Source organism: Helicoverpa armigera, chromosome 26, assembly GCF_030705265.1.
Source record: "Helicoverpa armigera isolate CAAS_96S chromosome 26, ASM3070526v1, whole genome shotgun sequence".
NCBI lineage: Eukaryota > Metazoa > Arthropoda > Insecta > Lepidoptera > Noctuidae > Helicoverpa > Helicoverpa armigera.
The window spans coordinates 1,036,636-1,050,739 of NC_087145.1; the positions used below are offsets into that span (position 1 = coordinate 1,036,636).

General features: G+C 35.0%; 1 protein-coding gene across 3 annotated transcripts in view; it reads right to left on the bottom strand.

Moving 5' to 3' along the window:
* Positions 1 to 14,104, bottom strand: part of LOC110379028 (chloride channel protein 2) — a 66,981-nt gene that overhangs the window by 23,595 nt on the left and 29,282 nt on the right. For 2 of the 3 annotated variants that reach the window (XM_064041676.1, XM_064041675.1), the window contains exon 2: positions 13,502 to 13,647. The exons of the other annotated variant lie outside the window; for it this stretch is intronic. In XM_064041676.1, the coding sequence (XP_063897746.1) occupies positions 13,502 to 13,579 (78 nt within the window). In that variant the 5' untranslated portion in view covers positions 13,580 to 13,647. The remainder of the gene's footprint in view (positions 1 to 13,501; positions 13,648 to 14,104) is intronic. 3 annotated transcript variants of the gene reach the window in all.

Consider the following 14,104-nt stretch of genomic DNA (forward strand, 5'->3'; position numbering starts at 1 on the left):
GGCCGTTTCAAACCGCTAACGGCCCTTTCACACGGCAGTCCAGTTTTTTGCAGGATACCGTTTTTTGCAGGATCCCGTTTGATCGCAAAAGATATTATATGCTAGTGTTCACACGAGCAAACCGCATGCAGGATCCTGCAAAATGCTGTTTCCGTCTTAATATCTTTTGCGATCAAACGGGATCCTGCAAAAAACGGTATCCTGCAAAAAACTGGACTGCCGTGTGAAAGAGCCGTAAGTGGCATATTTAGCGAGCAGCAATGGCATTGGACGATACTCCTCTGAAAATGGGCCATGGATTATGTAGCTGCTGTAAATTATTACATAAAATATTTGTTATATGACGAGATATTGGGAAGCTTAGAACTTCTAATCACATTTAATGTCTTTTGAAACAATTTTGTAGAATTTCTGAATCCTCTGTCTTTCATCATCATCATCATCATCATCATCATCTCAGCCATAGGACGTCCACTGCTGAACATAGGCCTCCCCCTTAGATCTCCACAGATACCTCTCTGTCTTTGATTTAGCAAATACATGTGACTTACTATTAGGTATCCCTGTTCTTTGCAAAAACGTTTCTAACAAGGCACGATATGCAATAACGTGGTTTGACTTTCGAACAATCCAGAAAGACATAAGAACTTCAAAACTCAAAAAGCTGACCCCAAAAAGGACGGTATACGACCCGAAGACGATAAACCCAAAAATTAAATTATCGAACATTTTTTCGGAGCGAAAACTCGTTTTCTTGCAGGTTGGGTCCACCACCTTAAGGGTCGGGCCGTCGTGACACGGAGGCAGTCTTGAACCTGTTTGACCATATGTGGAAAGATGATACTGCATATAGGTATTATATATCCATGTTTATTTACTGTTTATGCAATCGGTGATTTTGGGGGTACGCATCTTTTATTGAGCCGGTTTTTGTTAACATTTGGCTACGGCTTATGGAAAAATCGCGACTCACCTCTGTTGCAAAATTATAGGAGAGAAAACATATTTTGAGAAAGTGCTTTGGAGCCGCAGAATTATCACATCAGTCTAGATCACTTAAAAATTATAAAGTATCGTTCACTATTCAGTCCATTTTGATGAAATTCGAAACATAGATAAGCATAGGGAAGCCAGACTAAAACCAAGACATGGTCTTCGCTAACCCACATCCAAGCTAAGTTACTATCACAGATTCCTTTAAATGTCTACCATTAGACAGCTTGCACGCGCTGGAGTGACTAAATATCATGAAGTCAATTTGGACGAGCGAATCTGTAAGAATTGCTGTTTCCAATAACGTGCGACGCAATACAAAATCTGAAGTAATCAAGAGAAATCTAGTGCAAAGAGGACGGGAGCGAACTGAACGAATCCTAATAATACCCGTTACGTGTTACTACAAATTAAAACCGTAGGTAATTAGTGGTCAAGATGCGTGGGATGCACTATTTATAGTCTCTGTGTAAATGCATATGTTTTTACGTAGGTTTGTATGGAATTCCTGGAGCTGTGAGGTATTTTCTGATGATGGAATTCTTTGACAATTTGCTAGGAATAACTTGATGATTTTCTGAGATTCATCTATAAATATGTACTTTTTGAATCTTGAATAATGAGTTCCCAAAATAGTCTTTATCAACTAAGGAGTTGTTGGTTATCCGAAGTTGTCGATAAAAACCTCGTCGTTTTACTTATCCTACATGAGCATTTTGGCCATAATTACGATGACTTGATATTCCACATTATATGGCTTTCACAATTACCTAGAATAAAACAACTTCCTTCTTCTAACAATAGCCTTAAAGATACGCCATACACCTACATCGTTATCTCCACAACAAATATGTGAAAATCAGTACGCTCGATAATCTTAATCTGTGCAAACTTTACCATAACGAGAGCCTTGGTTCACGTGATTTTCTACGCAAGCAATATTTATCTTAAGCCGTTTATCCTTCCGTACACTTACTGCATGAAAATCTACTGTAAACAGTTGCTGTTACCTTTTTATTGCACGGTAGTGTATGCTCAAGAATTTATGTCAGGGATTGTGTGTAGGAAAATTGTTTATCCTCTTTTATAATTAATCTTATGCATGAACGAAAAAAAAAAAAAATCTTTAGTTATTATTCTATTCTGTCGAATCCTAGAAATATTTCGTCAATTTCTCTTTAAAAAAGTTTGAGATCGGTCTATTAATATCCAATTACCGATAAATTATCATAGTAAGATATTTATTATCCATCTCTGGTACATATAATTAGAAAAGCAAAATTCCAATTGTTTGCAATCACTTTGAACCAAACAAATCATTTATTCAAAAATCGTGCATCTTGTGTGTTTCATGGGGAGTTTGTTGCTGGACAAAAGCTATAGGCTGTAGGTTTTATAAGCAAAAAATAAAACAATACAACTTTTTCATAGCCACAGTATATTTTACTTATACATATTTCTTTTACCTTACATAAATCAGAACACAAAACTCCAACAACTCAAAAAAATAATAAATAGCAACAATAAAAAAGCATACTATAAATTCATGAATAAGCTCTGCATTGCATAACAAGTAGCTAAACTTGTTGCACCAAGGTTATAAGAAGAAAACTGCAACTGCGCCCGCGCAAGTGACGTCACGAGCCGGTGTCAATGACCCCGAGTGAAAAGCCCGAGAGCACGCAACCCTGACCAGAACATAATACTGGTAAAAAAACCCTGGATTTGTAATAAAACTATATTTGGATCAAATTGATAATTTATGGCAAGTTTTTGTTTTTAAATAAGCTCATGATCCTTGGCAACTATTTATTTACCTACACTACTTACGATTATTTGTAAAATATATTTCAAACTCGTAAGTGCATTTGAAAGAGCAACTTTTCGCAACTATTTTGGAGTACCCTTCCAGTCTAACGGGATGCTGCTGAGTACCAGTGTTTTACAAGGAGCGACTAGCTATCTAACCTCCTTAACCCAGTTACCGGGGCAACCCAATATCCCTTGGTTAGACTGCCTGTCAGACTTACTGGCTTCAGACTACCCGTAACGATTGCCAACGGTGTTCAAATGACAGCTACAGTTATACAATTAAAATATCATAACTAAAGCAAAGTAAATAACCTAATGACCATAAATAAACACCATGATCAAGATCAGTATCGGCTAATGAAATCTCACACATGTTCGCACAACAGCAGACTTATGCAACCGGTCTTACGTCTGAACGGACACGGATAAGTCTGAAGTCACGAGCTTAGCATTAGGATTGTTGCAAACGAGGATATAATTTATGTGGATGGGTATAGGACTAATTCGATGTCTTAAAAATAAGGGGCTATGTGAAAGAAGACATAGCTTGAAAGATGGCGAATGATATTATAGATTCATCTGCCACTTGAAAGTAATGGGGTAGGAGCACCAGTCTTAAAAAGGTATATTGGATTGACCAGGTTACTAGGTTGAGGAGGTCGGATAAGCAACAGCTCCATGCAAAAGACGGGTAATCTGCTGCATTTAGGAACGACTGCAAGCCGACTTCAACGTACGAACGTATATCAATTTACGTTCTTCAATTTCAAGTGCTGATCCATATTTTACTTGCTACTAAATATTATTATTTTATCATGAAACACTGGTAGACAGCTCGATCCAGTCAGACTGGAAGCCGACCCCAACTTATTTGGAAAAAGGCTAGACAGACGATGAAGTAGACTAGCCTAGTTAGTCCTTACACACAAAACCACGATCCTCGTGCAAACCAAGATGTATCCTCATCACCTTACAATCTAGATAATACTTAGTTGCAATTATACAAACGGATACACATACGTGAGTTACGTAAATAATCTGTTTAAAAACGAGGGTTTTATGTGAATATTATGAAAATCTATCACATGACTGAATATTCAGACGGCAAATGGCAGAGTTATTTACGTTAGTGAGTACATTAGGATTAAAATGTTTTAAGTAATTATTGTAATGTTGACGCTACTAGAACTGATGACCAGATGATGGTGTTCATGTTTAGACCATCCAGAAAATAATGATGTGTGATTAAGTTGTATTGCTTCAATTATGTAAAATAGGTCAGAAACTTCATTAAAATAAAGTCATAATTAATTTGATATGTAATGTCTTAATATCCTTCTCCATGTGAGAGGAGGCTGGCCACAGGGCCAGCAGTGTGACGATAAAAAGGCTGTAACAGTAACAGTAGGTAATATCTTCACATTTTGTCAACACTTAAACTAGCCAAGTACTGTCCGTCCTTATATTAAAAGTGCAAAAGCAACTTTGTCACTCTGTTGGGCTTTCACGTCAAAAATATTCAACCGATGGAAATTAAAGGTTTTCCGATAGAGCCTGAGAAAGAACTTAAGCTATATTTTATTTAGTTGCGAAAATTGGTACTCCCAGGAAGTGGACGAAACCGCGATAACATATTTTATAAATAATTAAGAACCTGCTAAGGTAACCTGTAACATGGTAAGGTATTTTTACATAATTAAGAACCAACTAAAGTGATTCATATCGTCGCAATTTTAACGCATTCGTAAGTAAATAATTATAGGTGCAGTGACAGCATAATCTTACTGAGAAAATCTGCAAATAGCTCAAGAAAATATATGTTTTCCGTTATTTGAAATCAGATAAGGAAGCATTACCTAGCAGTTTAATATTAGAAGTAATTAAGAAATTAAAGCTGACTGATATACGATATGGTAGATCCCCGTAGTTATTAAGATGCAGTACATTACATCATATATTTATAAGGATTGCTATAGGCTCATAGTAATAAACTAGGGATGGTTGATATCTTGATAGCATATTTCTCTGTCTTCCATTGAATCTTTGATTCGGCTATCTAGAAATATAGGATACTTTTTAGTGGAAGGGTATAAAGTAGCTTTGGATAGCATCATCATCAGCCCTATTTACGCAAACTTGTACTAGTATAGGGAAGCTTAATGAGTTGAATTTAAATACCTGACCAGTTAAAGATTAGGTTGATTAAAATCTAGCCAGAAAACTTGCAGCCCATATTAAAAAATGTTTAAAGAAAATGCTATAACTTAGAGGAGTATAGTTAAGAGGAATCTCAGGCTATATCTATTTGCTCCCACATTACGCGTGTCGCGGTTATCAAGCCGAGAAAAATCTATTAATACCTATATTTATTTCTATATTTCTAAAGTATTGATTTCTGCGGTTATGCTAAACAATTTACTGTTCGCATTATATCTAGTTAAAGTTGACGACAAAAAGAATGGCTAATATTATCCTTGAAAGTCTATATTTATAATAGTTACACAATAATGGACCTAATACTGTTTTTCTTACGTATATTTTGAATGACAAAAAGTTGATTACTTTTTTTTGACCAGCCAGCTCAATCGTCAGCGTCGAAAGCAAAAGTAATGTTTCTGGGAATTGAAATTCCGCAAGCAATAACAGGAAACAAGAGCTGATGGATGAATGGATGAATTAACGCCATGAAACTGAAGAACAAGATGGAAGACGTGAAATGGAAACGCTAAGGCATCTTGTGGTTACATGAGAATCTAGCCAAAGATACGTAAGTCTAGTTTTCATACAAAAATAGGGAGGAATGAGTATTCTCACAATTTAACCAAGTACCTAGTTCCCACAGTGTTACAATGAACAGCTTAATTTAACTGACATGATTACATTAGCCACGATTGTCAACATTACCGGACTGGACCTAAGTCATCAACTTGCTAAAACTTCTAGTCCAGTATCAATTTTGTAAGAAATTAAAGTGCTAGCTAGATATACATCGCTTTCAATTACTAGAAACAATAGGTCTCTATTAAAATTTTCCTTTTTTTAAAATACGAGGGGCGGAGGGATTTTGGTTGGATGCTTTGTCCGTGGCAACTTTGCTATGAATAGGTATACACTTAAGTGAACCAACAGTGTGGAAGCAGATACCTTAGATAAAAGAAAGGGGTGACCAAAGAAACAGCATATGGTTTTGAGAAGATGGTGAGCCCTACAAAAATAGGGATGAAGGCAGAAGAATGATGAAACGTTAAGATAAAATTAGAGCACACAACAAAGGCTTCTTCACCTAGCTTCACACTTACCCAGGTCTACCGGACACCACATCCTGGGAATCAAGTTGCAAACTATTAAACGCAACACCTGGACTAATTCTCAGCTATTACACAATTGCTGGACCGTGGGAGGAAGGAAATACTGTCTGATGGAGTAAATTTCACAATTTACGCCAATTGGCTCGCGTGAACTGGCCAAGAATGGTATCTTGGTTCATCGTGTTTCGTTACAAAGGGATAAGGTGTGGAGTTTCGGGATGTCGTGGTTAAAGGAGTCCTTCTTTGTGTTGTTAGGATCAGGTTTTAATGTCTTCTAGTCTTCGCGTTAGTCCTAATTTACATAATGTCATATTCATAAGCTTATTCAATTAAGTATCACGCTTTCATGCTTAATCAGCGGAGTTTATCGAGATAAAAAATTAAATGGAAAAGGTTGTTGAATACGGGTAAGTTTTAATCCGGATGTGGAGGACATTTCTTTCAAGAAGCAGGAATGCAATGACACTTTACATTATTTTGACTTTCCTAATTAGATAGCGAAGTGACAGGTAGATGCTGAAAAAATAAATTTTGCTCAGCTTCCGAATTAACAGTTTTCATGACGAGTAGCAATAAATTCAACTCATTAGCTTTTAAACAAATGAATAAGAAAAAAAATATATCGACCACTTCATTATCATTAACCACAGCTATTCATCAACCATAGAATGAAATGATTAACTTGACAGTACCTACAGCAATGACATTAACCTTAGAAGATCGCGTGCTAGAACTCGCTGCCGCAAAGGATTACCGACCAGCTATCCTGTTTAGACAATCTTAACTAGGTAAATGGGTTCCGTATTCCTTAAGGAAGTCCTTATTGTCTGAGTCATCATAAGGGCACGCTGCGAGGTTTTTCAGCATTTGTGGAACCCTGATAAAGTTTATTTGTTAAGTAGCTGTTTCCCGCTATTCCTGTATTCTAGAGGAACTAGTTCTTGTTCCCTGATCTTCTTATCGAGTAAGCTATAGGTTTCATCATCTAAGCGTAAAGCTCAAGTGGATACTGGATACTGGGTAGCATTGGGAGACGCCGGCTTCACATGCCCCCCACAAAGGCCTTTGCTAGTTCCGATCTATTTCACATAGAAAACTATGTCCAACCATCTTTAAAAAAAAATGTTTTGGTATAAGATCTTTTTTAAAGGATAAATGTCCTTTCCAAATGCCCTTAAAATGTATAACAATGAAGGTATCCTTATCAATAAATTTCGCATAATGTGCAATAATGACACGCGTGGGTCGAATCGACCCAGAATCATGCCTTACAAGAGATATCATCGGTAACATTTCAAGAACGAAGCAAAAGGGTTATGAGCCATTTACATAAAATTTGGTGAGGTTAACATTTATGAAAGTTAATTTCAAAGACAGCAAGTTTGAATAAGGTTTGTGGAGAGAATAATAAAAAATGTATATGTAGGTTACGATGTGAATTCTGAATCGTACAGTTCTTGTCGATTAATCTGGTAGTTCATAATATACGTCAACATTTAACAAAAGGGTGGCTTAATTATATATTCAACTACACTTTTAGGTTCCGGATGATTAAGGATCCGAGTCCAATTTTGAAAAAAAGAATCTGTTCTAGAAGACATATTTTTAACGGACTTTCGAAACAGACAGACAGACGTACAATTTTCCCTCTTTGTCTCATATCTCCTTGCTAGACAACGAAGCATGATTTCTCTATACAAGCTAAGTCACGACTTCCGACAAGTTTTACATAAGCAGCCTCCATTAACTCATCGGCTCATTTGTTAGCTATTTAGATCAAGATCGTTCCTTCTAGTGTGGCTTGTAGGAAACTGCACGTGTTAACGTAAATAGATCATTATGTGATTGTTTTATTGGTTACTTAATGGTTTCATTACCGTTTCATATAAGTAGATTTTCTTTTTATTAGGTACTTGTCTGGTAATATCTACATATTTATTTGTGCTTATAAGAGTTATAAACTAAATATTATGTAAACTTTGCCTAATGTTTTAGTGTTCCTAGAAGGCAGTTTTTGGAAGAGATGAACCTGAACCAACTGTTAATTTTGGCAACTATACTGAACATCAAATAAATGGGAAAGCTTAAGGTGAGACAACAAATTAAAATTCAATTAAACCACTTTCAATTCCATTATATACATGTATGTAGGTAATCATCGTAACGAATGGTTTTGACAGTTGGATAAAATACAAACAAATATTTCATATTTGTATTCAAAACCAGATTTAATTCATCATCCTCTTGCCCTTATCCTCAATTAGGGGTCGGCGCAACATCTCTTCTTCTTCCATATTTCTCTGTCTTAAGTCATCTTAGCAAAAATAAAACCAAGATTTAAGCAATTAATTGGTTTTCTTTTCGATTGAAGATAACTTAAAATGTACGTCTTGCACGTGACTTAGAACCCTCTTAAGGGCTTATTACACTTGACTAAATTCAGTCGTCTAATTAGGATTGTCTAATTAGGTTTCTAAATGATTTAATGAAAACTACTTTCCTAAATGCGATTACATTTGTCTGAATTTAGTGACTGAATCATTTAGATGACTGAATTTAGTCAAGTGTAATACGCCCTTTAGACATACCACGGTTCATATAGCAAACCAATAACTAACTTGCACTTTGATTTGTAATTATCACTTTCGCTACAGATAACGGTCATATGATATTATTTATGTGTTATTGTTATTATTAATAATAATGTCACGAGTCTGTTTGTTTATATTTATACTAGTGTAGGTACTATATTGTTAGAGTGAATAAACTTAAGATATGAAGTACTTGGGACAGCCTTGGTCAATATTGTTTTCTTTTTTTATTTATGTTTGTGGGTTATAAAAGTTCATTATAATAAAGTTAAATATGCAAGGATTATTGAGGATTTTTTTTGTAAGAGTTACCGCGGCCCTGGACCACAAAGGGAAGGAACATAAGTAGGTTTATTTTAGGTACTAAAAAGTTTGACGCACCTTTAAAAAAATAAATCTTTTAAAAATGCGAAAGTTGGTAAGGTTGCATGATTAAGGTATGTTTGGTAACTCTTTCAAGCTAAAACTCTGGACGAATTTTGATGAAACTTGGCAGTAACATAGCTAGTATATCAGAATAACTTATGTAGGCTAGGCAGTCCCCCTATAATTTTCTGGGGAGGATATAACACCCTGTTTTGGCAGGTGGTTACATCTACCTAAAATAATAATAACAAACCCTAGTTATCATATAACTTAACCTTTTTATTAGGGTTGACACTAGATTATTATAAGTATGAAATACTTCCGAGTGAATCATTCTTTATCACACATAAATATTTATTATGTTCGTGCGTCAATCACTCTGAAAACGGTTAAACGGATTTGGATGTAATTTGGCAAACAAATAGACCATTATCCTACTTAATGCTATGTTCTTAGAAACTTATTGAGGTAATCATGACAATGGGTGACACTTGCACCTGATTATAAGAAACTGATAGATTGATGGGGAAAGTGAAAAGCTTACGATACCTATACCATGAAGAGGAAACATTTTTGTTAAGTTAAAGGCTCCGAAACTACAGAACCGAATTGAAAAACTCTTTCACTGTTGGACAAATACACTCTTCCCGAGTAACATATGCTATATTTTATCCTGGTACGGGCAGTATTTCCCACGGGACCCGGATAAAATCGCGGGAACACAGACATGAATGGAAAATATATAAAACGATACTGTAAAGTTAACTAACTAACGTTACTGTAAAGTTAAGTTTCGTAGTTGGCAACCCTAAAATTCGCACATACCACTCAAATTGGCGAGCGACACGAAATACCAATCAGCGTGTTATTATTATGATCCCGCGCTAATCACTGACGATGAATAATTAGTGTTGCCACTTAAAACGGTCCTATTAGCGTCTGCTCGATCATAGATCACGTGCGCAGACGCATTTGAATAATTGGTTTGAGCTTTTACAGAGTAGAAGCGTTTTGTATAAATTATTTATTCAGTAATTTAGATAGTATAGAAGCGTTTTGAATATGTAATTTATTAAGTAATACCTAGATAGATGATTAAAAAATATATTTTGTGTTTAAGTCATACTAATATGATGACTGCTTCTGCGTTGAAATTGAATGTTGTTGTCGTTGAGCTTACAAGTCCAGAGTAGTGCAATATGAATTTATATTCTTATTTTCAAAAGCAACAAATGACGTAGTTGGATTTCATAATAGCATTTACAATCACATGACTTTCTGTCATCACTAGCTACATAATATCCTATTCAATAGTTTTTCCTTATCCATTCTATGAAGACATCACTTTATGATCAGCATAATTGAATAATTCATTGGTCATTTACAATTGATTTCCCGTAGTTACTTCTCATTTCACAAGCTAACAGAAAATATTTTAACTTAAAATAAATGTTATCTAATCTTCGTGGTTTATCGAAAAAATAAGTTTGAACGCTAAGCTTTGTACTTTTAATAGTAATGATACGTAGAGCCTTTTACCCTGCTGTGTGATCCAAGCTTGCAAAAAGTTATCAGAATACTTAAAAAATTACACGACAGTTAAGTGTCATTACAAACCATTTTTTAAAGAACCAAAAACCAGTTTTAATACTTCGCATCATATCCTTATTTATACACAAAAAAAGGGTACCCTAACATATCGTATTTACTTAAAAGAATCTCTTAAAATTTAGTTGTGTTATGAAGTCATCAAGGTGATCTCTTGACAAACCTTTTTCTGAGAGGGTTAAGGTACTGATTGGAAAATATTTCTATAGTTAATTATGGTAGTTAAATTATAATTTAAAAAAATGCGATCTCCTGAAGAGTGTCCCTCGAAGTATGAATCAAATAGAATAGGGGTGTGAACATGGTTATTCATCAGCTTCTTTAATGCACATTTAATTTTGTTAATTTTCAAAAATAAACGAAGCTTTACGTTCCCTAACTAGAGCATTTAAATTTCTATATCATATAATTCATTTTAGGTTACGAGGAACTTTCATATAAAATAAATATTGATTTTATTATACCAGAGATTAACCGCAATGAAGGGTAGAAATCAAGAATTTCGGATTTCACAAAACCATTAAAAACCCGTTAATTTAAGTACCAAACAAGACTGCAAAATTCGCATAAAAAACGTCCGTAAATCCAAAATTCTGATACCGGATTCAAAAAGCAAGAAAGTCGAGTTTTCAATATGGCCGAACCGTTTTTTTGGAAACACATGAACATAAAAAATCATACAAATCGCAGTGTGACTAATCAAAAGTAATTTATTAAGGATTAAATTGTTATTGAGTGTCCTATAATCACATGTTTTGAAAACCAGTTCTGTTTAGGTACCTACTTGTTTTTTTCGAACCGCCGGAAAATTGCTTTTTGATAAGTCCTTATATGCGATCGGAATAATATTGATTATTTTTCCGACCCAAATATCGACCAATAGAATTGCACCATTCGACGTCACGTGGTACAACCTACATGGTATTGTACTGATAATTTTTTTTGAATATTTTCTCTGGTCGTTGCTACGTCAAACTGACAGGTTGTGGCCGACATTTGGGACGGAAAAATAATCCCCCGAATACCACACGAGCTTCAAAATTATCGGGTATTTCCCGATAGGTTCGTTGCAAACAAATGAAGGAGTCAAGTTTTTCAGGTTAAAAAATCACGAGCGCGAAGCGCGAGTGATTTTTCCTGAAAAACTTGACGACGGATCGGGAAAGCTCTTGTGGTATTATAAGTGATAATTTACAATGCCCATAAAAACATTGTCATCTCTCTAAATTAGTTTTTTTTTGGAACTTCATACGTCTACATGTTATAAGTTAAACAATATCAAAAATTAGGATAGAGGGGAAAACTACACGAATAATTGTTTCGCAATGATTTGAAATTGATCACAGGTAGATGACATAGCATGAAAATCTATTACAGTTTAGATGTTAACTGAAGACAGAAAATTAATTAACAAGAATGGCTGTAAATTAAGCAGATATGCAGAGATTCGATGAGCTTTTAACCATTAACCCTCCTTTTGGCGCAATTGGATAAAAATACTATTATCTTTCTTAAGGAAAATAATCTTACAGCAAGAAATATAGCGGATAGTTATAGAAGATATATGTAAGTGAAAGAGCTAAGGATATAATATCTTGACATTTATCCTTCATTTTGGGACGTTAGAACATTTGCATTAAATCTATAATTTAAGGGTGTACTATCAAACTATAGCCAGCCGTGAAATTACCGCTCATCGGTCAAATCGACCCTTTGACATAGTTATAGTTAAATGGTGCAGCTCATCCTATATACATATTTCTTTGGTGTAAAAAACATGACAATCGGTGCTGTAGGTATCAGGCATTCCTTAAACGTAAGTAGTAAGAATCAGCTGTGAGCCAGCTAATGTCTGGACCGTAGGCGAACCCGCGGGCGTATACTACTCAGACACAATTGTTGCTCTACTCTGGTATTTGCAGAGGTAATAACTATGATTAGAAGCGATATTTTAAATTTTACAAATACTATGACCAAAGCTAGATCTGCTAAAAGTAGCTAGAGCTCCATAAAATGGGCTTAAAACCCTGAAAAGCTGGGCTGCAGGATTGTTCGCGCGAGTTACCGCGGCCCTGGTATATAAAGGGCTTACGAAGGAACATGGTGGGTTTTAGTCAGCAAGAGTCCGATACTCCTCATTCATTTGACGTTTTCCCATCAATGTTTTGAATTACATTATAACATATCACTTTTTACGCACCTTTCAGGACAGACAATTATGTCAAGGAACTATTGTGACGTATACTTTCTCAGAAAAATCTTTTACTGCATCGAAAATCCGCAACATTAGTCAGTCACAAACATAAGCCGTTTGTTTTTGAAGATATCTCAAGCTAGGACAGCTTACTAGCTTAGATTTGTTGACTTTCATATGACGACTACACTACTAACTTACGTTCAATGACATAATATATTTCACGTGATCAGATTACAGTACACTTGATAACTTAACAAATTAAAATCGAATCATCATTTCGAATGCATTAGGTCGAATTCTTTACACGATTAAAATAAAACAATCGAAGAAAATTAAGATCATTTTGATAATTAGGAAAGACCGGATTTGATTAACCATCTTATGTATTAGGGTTGTGAATTTTGACTTAAAACTACATTTATTGGCTTAGGAAACGCAGAATCCAAATCCTTCTAACTGATTGTCCTTTTTACGTATTTAGTATTTTTAAAAAGAGGAGTTCTCAATTCAGATGTTTGTGTCTTTTTTAACCTCAATGGTCAAATTACTACTTTCAACAAAATTCATAGGCCAAAATTCGCATTCTCCCTTTTTCAAGATGGTTACATTAATCCTCTACAACTTACCAAAGTGCTCAAGTAGCTATGTCCGATCTCATCTTCGGAAGTCTCCCCGGAGACCAGGGTCTGTCTTTTCCACTTCATATCACCACTTTGGTATCACCACATTTATTACACTTTTATTCGGAGCTTTGCACGCTAAGTCGATGTGGCTGGTGTAAAAATATTTTTGTTTAGGGAAATGACTAGGCGGATGATAAGGAAGAAAAAAAAAATTTTTTAATTGGATAAAATACTGTTTTGATGTTGTTTAAGATGCAGTTTGTGATCGTAATGCGGCTTGTTTTGTTTATAATGTTAGTGCACTTGGAGTGATAATGTGGTGAGGATGAACTTATTGTTTACCGAGTTTCAAGTTGATTTAAATTGGATTTTTATTTGATTTGTAAGGTGAGTCAACTTTTATAAACCGTGAGTACAATTTTGAGTCATTTTTGGAGTTTTATTGCTTGCAATTTTATTTGTAATCGTGAGGATTTCTTGTAATGAAATATAATATGTTTACCAAAGAAAAAACATGTGTTATATTACATAATGGCATATGATACATGCGAATTTCAGCAAATAACTATGATTATGTTGTGATTGCATGCAATTTTTTACCAGTGA